Source organism: Engraulis encrasicolus, chromosome 21 (genome assembly GCF_034702125.1).
Source record: "Engraulis encrasicolus isolate BLACKSEA-1 chromosome 21, IST_EnEncr_1.0, whole genome shotgun sequence".
In the NCBI taxonomy this organism is placed as follows: Eukaryota; Metazoa; Chordata; class Actinopteri; order Clupeiformes; family Engraulidae; genus Engraulis; species Engraulis encrasicolus.
Genome location: NC_085877.1, coordinates 31,305,076 through 31,314,864, shown reverse-complemented (window position 1 = coordinate 31,314,864; position 9,789 = coordinate 31,305,076). Strand labels below are relative to the sequence as shown.

Sequence of the window (9,789 nt, the reverse complement as noted above, 5' to 3'; positions counted from 1 at the left end):
ATAATGACTTCATAAGAATTGAATGTGCTATTCTTATTGTTCTGCTTACTGTTGGAATTAAAAAGAATTGTCAAAATCACACTTTCTGTGTGTTTCTGTGTGTGTTTGCGAATCAATGCGTGCATGTGTGCATGTGTGCATGTGTGTGTGTATGTCTGTGTGTTTGTGGGCTCGTCCTTGTGCGTGCGTGCGTGCGTGCGTGCGTGCGTGCGTGCGTGCGTGCGTGCGTGCGTGCGTGCGTGCTCGTTCGAAAAGATTATATTATGTCCAGTCTCTACTTCCTTAACTCCTCTGATGAGGAAGAGTCTGATCCTCTCCTGGGGGCGGGTCCCCATGGTAATCCAAGCACGGACCCCACCCTCGTCCCATCCCGTGTCTGAGTCGGGACCGCCCACCATGGCAACACAGCGCCAGCATTACCACGGTTTCGCCTCGTCGCCACGACTCCCGTTCTCGGAACCGGCCTGCGAGCAGCAGCAGGAGTTCCCCCTCTCTGATTGGTCAAGAGGAGGACCAGCAGAGAAAGCAATTGGTCCCTCTTCAGCTGGGCGTTGCCTTGGGATTGTTTGAGGGTGGGGTTCGGGAGGCGTGCCTGTGTCTGTGGCTGGATTGGCGGTGTTGGTGGTTTTGGTGGGGTGGCGGTAGTTGCTGGTTGCTGGGCACTGGTGGTGGGAAGTGGAGGTGGTGCTATGGTGATGATAAAGCAAGGCGGGACTGGGGCTCCGTCAAGCTCCGGCGGCTGGAAGCCGTCCAGCCACACACCCTGGCCTTCTCCTACACAACAACCGTGAAAAACATTCAACAATCAAAACTAAGTTATCGCCGGTATTTATAACAAGTATTCAGAAAACAGGGTATTCAAGATGCAACAATGATGTGTGTGTGTGTGTGTGTCTTTTCTTATTTTCACTGGTAGTTTTTATTTTGTTCTTCTATTCACTAATTTTATTCTATTTTATTATTTTTTTAAATTTTATTTCATATTTGGATGCCATCCAGTCATGCACCCTGACCTGCTCCGTGACAACCGGGAAGAACATTCAACAATAAACAAAGCTGAATTATTGCCAGAACCTCAAGATACCACAAACTTATTCATGGATGTTTTTTTAGAAGGTTTAGCCTGGATAACCGCACCCTGTCAAGCTCTTAGATAACGTAGAGCATTCAACAATCCAAACAAATTCATTTTTTGAGAAATTATTCGACAGAACAGAACATAGATGTTTTTAAAGCCACTTGAGGTTATATTTAACGTGTGGAAACACACTTCCCAGCTCCCTAACAACCGAAAGAATATTCAACAGTCAAAACAAATTGATTGGCAGGAATTATAACAACAATTAAGAACAAACTTGATCATGGGTGTTTTTTAAAGCCACTGAACGTTTATATTTAAAGGAGAAGTCCAGTTTTTTGAACATTAAGGCCATTTTCTGAGTGGTCTGCCATCTTTTAGAGTCCCCCTCACCGTTTATTTCATGATTGCTGCAGTCTCTGTTATTTGGCTGATTTGGATTTGATCTCAACTAGCTTTAGAATGGCCGTCTATGGGCACCTGCAACTCTGTTCTTAAAATCACCTTTAACATTTGTTTTGAAGAATATGCAACTCAGCAAGTGTTCAACAGTATTCACTGGTGTTCCTTAGCAATTTTTGTAGCGAAATATGGCATCTGTCATGTTTTATGTGTGTTTTATGTAGCAATTTGTAAATTAAGTTTCACTTTCACTTTCACTTTCTTTCACAAAATGGCAAATAAAAAATGACAGAAGCCAAATTTCGCCTTGAAACTTGTTAGGGACTGCTAGTGAACACCTGTAACCACTTTGTGAGCTGTAGACTTTCGAAAACAAATGTTAAAGTTGATTTTAAGAACAGAGTTGCAGGTGCTCATAGACGGCCATTCTAAAGCTGGTTGAGATCAAATCCAAATCAGCCAAATAACAGAGACAGCAGCAAACATGAAATAAACGGTGAGGGGGACTCTAAAACATTGCAGACCACTCAGAAAATGGCCTTAATGTTCAAAAAACTGGACTTCCCCTTTAAGCAGCATAACCACACCTGGCCAACTCCTCGAAAACCAAGAAAGAACATTCCACCATTTCAACAGTCAAAACAAAATAGAGCTTGAAAGTGACGTCAATTCCCCCGATTTCATGGGACCTCAACAGCGAAAATTTTAGCATGTAATCCAATGGCGGTATTAAAATGATATTTCGATCCCCTTCGAGTTATGCCACGAGCTCCATATATGTTGTTTCTGATATTTTTGTGTAATTTTTTGTACGAACCCCCAAGGGTGTGTTTCTTCACATTTTTCATGCAGACGTCCTCGGGACAAAATATTGATATATCTGCATGAATAATCTGTATCTAGTCTCTTAAACAGCATATTTGTAGCCTAGCGCATATAATGGCTGAAATCAGAAGATATTTACTCGCAACCATGTCGTTAGATGGTCAGCTTAGGTCCTGTAAAATGCAGAACTAAGGGGTGGGACTTTCAAGCTCTATTATTGCCAATGATTACATTTCAACTAATTTGATCAGAGGTGTTTTTTAGAGCCACCGAAGGTTTATATTTAACCAGTATAACCACACATAATGAACTCCCAGACAACAAACATTCCCACATTATCACAATAAAATGGCAGCCAGTAATTAGAAGAATTCAGAGCACACTTGAACATATTTTTTAAAGCCAGCTGAAGGTCATATGGTAACACCTTAATTTACAGTTTATTGGCTTACATAAGGGTATCATTCAACCATAAATGACATGACATGTCAGGAACATTAATGACACATTGTTGTTTTTTTATGACTTGTCATAATGTGTCATTCGGTTTTCGGTATGGCAACAGTGTTACAGTTCATATTTAAGCTGTCCAACCAAACACAAACAAATTGATTGCCACTATTTACAACAATTAAGCAATTAAGAAGATCAAAGATTATTTGTAAAGCCACTAAAATGATCATTTAAAGTTAATAAATTGACCCCATCCAGACATCCCAAATATCAGGCCCCTCCCCATCTTGCTTCAGAGTCTCATTAATATAGTCTATGTAGTGTACACACACACATATCTATGTCGGAAAAAAATGAGTGTAGTAAGTAAATAATGAGTAAAATATAACTACAAACGAATAAATTAAAAGAGAAAAATTGAGGTAATAAAGTGTTTATAATTATAAGTGTGAGTGTTTTTCGTTATGTAGACTCACCTGTGGACACCTCCAAGAATAATGAGATCAAGACGAGGAGTAGCCAGTAGGTGAGGACAACCATCCTACTCAACAAATCAACAAGAATATGAACACTCACACATTCACTTATGTACACAAACACACTCAGGTACTCTCAGGTATTCCTCTCTTTGAAGACAGAGACAAGCTCACTGACTCAAACTCTCTGAAACACTGAAATGACTAAACTTAACTACTAAAGTTGAAGGCCCTATATACTCCTGCTGGTGAGTACACACACACACACACACACACACACACACACACACACACACACACACACACACACACACACACACACACACACACACACACACACACACACACACACACACAGAGTGTAAGCGTTTAATCCAATGTGGCAGGCCCAGGCCCTGTATACGCCTGGTGATGAGCACACACACGCACACGCACACGCACACACACACACACACACACACACATGCACACGCACACACGCACACACACACACACACGCATGCACACATGCACATGCACACGCACACACACACACACACACACACACACACACACACACACACACACACACACACACACACACACACACACACACACACACACAGACACAGACACAGACACACACACAGAGGGACTTTTTAGTGTAAGCATTTAAGCCCACTGCATCCCTGTGGCTGTGTCATGTTAAGTCTGTGGGTATGAGAGAGAAAGAGGTAGCTAGCTGGGGGTGGTATGGAGTAATCTAGCAGCGATCATCTCTGGAGATTCCCTGCCCTGCACTGGGTGGTGTACTGTCCGTGTATGTGTGTGTGTGTGTGTGTGTGTGTGTGTGTGTGTGTGTGTGTGTGTGTGTGTGTGTGTGTGAGTGTGAGTGTGTGTGTGTGTGTGTGTGTGTGTGTGTGTGTGTGTGTGAGTGTGTGAGTGAGTGAGTGAGAGCGTGTGTGCGTGCGTGCGTGTGTGCGTGTTGTCTCCCCATTAGCAATTACTCATAGGGGCTCACAGACGGCGTAGAAATTACCTAAACTGACTCACTGTTGCATTTTTTTAAAGCATATTGCAATTGACTTGTGTATAACAACGGGCTTAACAAACAATTGCAAGTTGGAGCCTGCTCATTTTGGTTTATGAAAATGTGTCACTAACCTGCTGTGAAAGCTGCAAATCATTTCACCATATGATGCTTTTGCGCACCCCATTTCGAACGGTGTGTTGGATGTACGTAACTAATGGTCCAAAGTAGGACAAATATCCTACTCACCATAATATGAATAATGCAAGTGTAATGCATAGCCAAGGACGTAACTTTGATTTTGACAATTGGTGGGGACACAAAAGTGCTCCAAGACAAAGATTCACGAAAGCATGGCGTTCCAAATATCCAAACTCCAAGTCATGCAAGAGCCCAATCAGGCTCAATGCCTCAATGAGGACCCCATGATTTTTAACTGTATCCCTTGCTTTCAGTCCCTTTGTTTCAAGGATAGTAGCAATCTTTTGTCTCTCCTCTCTTTTCCCAAATACAATTACTTCAGTTTTATCTGTGTTCAGCTGGAAGAAATTGTGAGACATCCATTTGTTAATTTGGCCAATGCAATGATAGAGTGATTCAAGGGGGGTGTAGTCATTAGGGGACATAGATAGGTAGGGTTGGGTATCATCTGCATAGTTATGGTAATTTATTGAGTTATTCTTTATAATGTGTTCCAGTGGCAGCAAACAGATTGAACAATAGTGGTCCCAGAATGGGGCCCTGGGGGACCCCACAGTTCAGAGACATCGGTGATGAGGTATGTCTTCCAATGGCGTCAAAAAAACGTCTTTGTTGTAGGTACGACTTTAACCAGTTGATCACTATGCCTGTGAAGCCAACCCAGTGTTCCAGTCTATGTAGTAGTATGGCATGATCAACTGTATCAAACGCTGCACTTAAGTCTAATAGCACCAGGACGGATGTTTTGCCAGCATCAGAATTCAGTCGTATATCATTCATAACTTTAATAAGAGCTGTTTCAGAGCTGTGGTAGGCACGGAAGCCTGATTGAAACTGGTCAAGGTAGCTATTGGACGTTAGAAAGGCAGTTAATTGGTGAAAAACAAATGTCTCTATTATCTTACCCATCAATGGTAAATTGGATATGGGCCTATAGTTGTTTAGTACCAGTGCATCCAGGTTGTTCTTTTTCATTAAGGGTTTCACAACTGCTTCTTTCAGACAGCCTGGGAATATGCCAGTTTGTAGAGAGGTGTTGATGATCTGAAGTACATCAGGTGATATCAGGTGTAAGATGGATTTGAAGAAAGCTGTTGGTAGAATGTCTAAGTCGGAAGTTGAGGAGCTAAGACTTTGTGCCGTTCTGTTAAGAATGTGGTATAATTGCTCTAGACAGGGGTGGGCAAACTCAGGCCCGGGGGCCACATGTGTTAGCCAGGCTGTGCCCTCTTAGTAACACAATACTTTCAGCATTGCAACTAGTCAGGTCAAAAGCAATGCAAGTATTTTCTGAGTTCCCGAAAATACGGGAACTCTTATCACTTTGTTGGTAAGCAAACAAACATAAGCAAACCAAGGGAGGCCGGTCAACCATGCCGTTTGGAAAATGTTAATTGTTGTGCTCTTGGTCAGACCAAGTCTCAGAGAGATTTGAACGTCGATGATAATCAGGCTACACATGCGGCCCGCTGAGCCATTTCATCTGGCCCGCAGAGCTTTTGCAACAAAGACAAGTTTTAAATCCAATATGCAGCTCACTCGCAGAGTAAGATTAAGTCTGTTTTACTATACTGCCCTGAGGTTCATTACTAACTGTAGGGCTGTATGTGTGTATGTGTGTGTGTGTGTGTGTGCGTGTGTGTGTGTGTGTGTGTGTGTGCGTGTGTGCATGCGTGCATGTGTGCATGTGCAGCCTGATCTCCAAAAATTCTGTGCTCCTGGACACGGATGTTAAGGACACGAAATCCGTGTCCAGGAGCATGGATTTTGCCAAAATTCTGTGCTCCTGGACACAGAATTGTTTTCCGTGCTCCTGGACACGGAATTGTTTTCCGTGATGGGCACACAGAAGTGCTTTCTATAGGCTATTACCACAGCACTGTGTTCACTCTGTCATCAGAAAATACATACCAAATGCTAATCCTAAACAAAATAATGTTATAGCAATTTAAGTTGTGCCCTGACCAAAACATTCCCTAACCTTAACCTGTCATTAAAGACATATTTTTGAGAAATACCTATTCCAGTTGGTTGCTAGGCTATCAAATTCATATAATGAATGAAAGAAAACTAGCTGTGCCCAGACCAAAACAATCCCTAACCCTAACCTGTCAGTAAGAAATGTATTTTTGGAGAAAAAATATTTGAAATGTGAAAAATCCTGAGAAAACACAAGACTGTGGAAACACAGAGCTGTGGGAGTATAGAGAGAGCACTTCTGTGTGTCCATCACGGAAAACAATTCCGTGTCCAGGAGCACGGAATTTTGGCAAAATCCGTGCTCCTGGACACGGATTTTGTGTCCTTAACATCCGTGTCCAGGAGCACAGAATTTTCGGAGATCATGTTGCAGCTGTGTGTGCGAGTGTATGCATGTGTGCCTGTGTTTGAGTGAGTGGGAGAGAGAGAGAGGGAGAGAGAGAAGTGTTTATGTTTGAAGGTGTGCAGTAAAGTAAAGAGTGACAGCCTTCTCTATGCCACATAAACTTCATAAATATTTTCCTAGTTGAATAAATATATGTCAGGAACAAATGCTATTGTTTAATTTCATTGTATAGGCCATTTATTCAATTTAGTATTTGTATTAGTATTACATTTAGACTGAATGAAGTATTGTTGTGTGTGTGTGTGTGTGTGTGTGTGTGTGTGTGTGTGTGTGTGTGTGTGTGTGTGTGTGTGTGTGTGTGTGTGTGTGTGTGTGTGAGAGAGAGAGAGAGAGAGAGAGAGAGAGAGAGAGAGAGAGAGAGAGAGAGAGAGAGAGAGAGAGAGAGAGAGAGAGAGAGAGAGAGAGAGAGAGAGAGAGAAGATGAACGAGTGAGAGAGAGAGGGTGTTTGAAGGTGTGTGTAGTAAAAACAGAGTGACAAGCTTCTCTTTAAGGGATGAGCCTGTCTACGCCACATAAACCTCATAAATATTTGGCTACTTTGTCCTCTGCCTTAAGTAAACACGCACCACACAATGTCAACGTGTTTACCCGCATGTGTGTCTGCGTGTGTGTAGTTGTGCTTGACGGATTGTCTACTCGGTGTGTGTGTGCGTGCGTGCATAGTGCTTGTGTGTGTGTGTGTGTGTGTGTGTGCGTGTGGGTGTGCGCGTGTGTGTCTGTGTGTGTGCGTTTGTGTGTAAGTGTGTGTGTGTGTGTGTGCGTGTATAAGTGCACGCTTGTACGTGTATCAGTGTGTATGTATGTAGTTGTGTTTGACGGATTGCCTCCTGTGCGTTTACGTGTTTGTCTGTGTGACTCTGTGTTTATATATGTGTCATGTGTGTCAGTGCGTATGCATTTCTGTGAGATGGATTGTCTCCTGTGTGTTTGTGTGTGTGCGTGTGCACGCATGCGTGCGTGTGTGCTTGTTTGTGTGCGCACGTGCATGCTTCTGCTTGAATCATTGTCTGCTGAGTGTGTGCATGTTTCTGCTTGACATATTGTCTGTGGTGTGTGCGTGTCTGTGTAGCTTTGTGTCTGTCTGTCTATAACAGGATTTTTCCACAACGAGCCACACCCTACTGACTCTCTTCTCTCTCTCTCTCTCTCTCTCTCTCTCCCCCTCTCTCCCCCTCCCAGAGACATTGGTCGCCATAACAGCTGAGAGATTTGAGACTCATATTTCTGTAGAGCGATAGGTGTTAAATTCCCCCGAGTCACACCCAACTGACAAGTCACTACGGAGTAAATTAGACATTAGCCAACCAGACGGGAAAAGTTGAAGCCAAAGTCTTGTGTTTCACAATGCCATGCAGTATCACCACAGACAGTTGTGGTTGGTGAGGGTTCTTCGTTAAACACACAGTTGTTGACGGTTGAGCTTTTACTTAATAATTCCCATTAAAAAAGAACCCTGATATGATTGGTTATACAGAGATCCTGTGCAGAAAAAAATGTCTGTGCTTCAACAGAGTATTAAAGGGGTATGCCACTATTTTGGGGCTTAATACAGCCAGGGTTTATAAAGGTGGTAAAGTGTCTTATTTTTCATGTAAGCCGTTGTCTTGCTTTAAGACAAGTTAAAAGAGGGAGCATGTCGCTAAGCTAGTGAAAGTCAATGCATCCATGTAACATGCTACAGTGATCCAATAAAACACTTTACCACCTTTATGAACCCCAGCCAACGATTTTAACTGTATTAAGCCCCAAAATAGTGGCATACCCCTTTAATATTGTGTACAGTATATGGGTCAGTGACGTTTCATCAGTAGCGCACGGCAAGTCAGGGCGCCGCAACGACAGCCAAGTCCACGACTGAAAAAAATGTTTTGTTTGTTTTTAGTAGACTATCTAAGAAGCCTATTCATTGCAGCATATCAACCACCAATAACTAATTAATTTATGGGCATTAGATGCCGTTGCGTCACCTGGATGTCTGAGCCTAAATGTTGACAAAAGTATTTTGTGTCACAATAGAGTAGTACACACAGAGTATAGGTTACCTCAAATCTGGTCATTTGAATCATTTTAAATATTTAAAAGTAAGAGTATGCACATCCCACCTCTCTGAGGTCAGGTGCAGGACAAAGGCGCGTCTGAGATTGGAAAAGAGTAGAAGTCTGCACACTGTGGCTCCGCTTTGAAAATGTATTCAGGTCATACAACGTTTCGACCCATCCGCCTTCATCAGGCATTGTATGACCTGAATAAATTTTCAAAGCGGAGCTGCGGACTTCTACTCTTTTCCAAATATTTAAAAGTAGTCACAAAACTGAGATGTAGAGTATTTTAAATTTGATCATGGCTCAGATGAGAGAGACAGGAACAGGAGCAGCTGACAAAAAGTCTCGGCAGCACAAAGAGGGCATGTGAACATTTTTAATAAATAAAAAGTTGCTTTTAAACTTTCTTGATATGTCTTTTGTGCATGACATTGCTCTGTTTTAATTAGTTTGAGCAAAAAATGGCCTCTGTGGTCACGGCACTGGGTTTGTACTGGTTAGTTGATCATCAAAGCAACTCATAGCTTAGCAGCAAAAAGTACAGTGAATTCAGTAAAAATATGAATTAATAAACAAAAAGTGTACAATATATTCTCTCTCTCTCTCTTTCTCTTTCTCTCTCTCTCTCTCTCTCTCTCTCTCTCTCTCTCTCTCTCTCTCTCTCTCTCTCTCTCTCTCTCCTCTATAGTTTGCTCTCATAGGTGGGGTTGTCTTTTCCATCCATTGCTTCAGGCATCTCCACTGGCTTCTCTGTAAAGACAACGTTGAGAAAGAAGAACACAAATGACAAATGAGTAATCCACAAGGAGAACTAATATGCATGTGTGCTGTGTTGGTCATCATGGCATGATCGTGTGTGTGTGTGTGTGTGTGTGTGTGTGTGTGTGTGTGTGTGTGTGTGTGTGTGTGTGTGTGT

The 9,789-nt window shown here is 42.5% G+C and overlaps 2 protein-coding genes across 2 annotated transcripts in view; both read right to left on the bottom strand.

Moving 5' to 3' along the window:
* Nucleotides 1-273: 273 nt before the first annotated feature.
* Nucleotides 274-3,379, bottom strand: LOC134437135 (uncharacterized). Its single transcript, XM_063186597.1, has 2 exons — nt 3,235-3,379; nt 274-774 (listed from the first exon to the last, which is right to left on the bottom strand). Exons 1-2 carry the CDS (start codon nt 3,296-3,298, stop codon nt 275-277), a joined length of 564 nt encoding a protein of 187 aa, XP_063042667.1. The 5' UTR covers nt 3,299-3,379; the 3' UTR covers nt 274.
* A 5,856-nt stretch (nt 3,380-9,235) lies between these two features.
* LOC134437131 (sodium/hydrogen exchanger 9B2) overlaps nt 9,236-9,789 on the bottom strand; it is a 28,226-nt gene continuing 27,672 nt past the window's right edge. Inside the window, exon 12 of the mRNA XM_063186592.1 lies at nt 9,236-9,623. Coding sequence (XP_063042662.1) covers nt 9,556-9,623 — 68 coding nt within the window. The 3' untranslated portion in view covers nt 9,236-9,555. The remainder of the gene's footprint in view (nt 9,624-9,789) is intronic.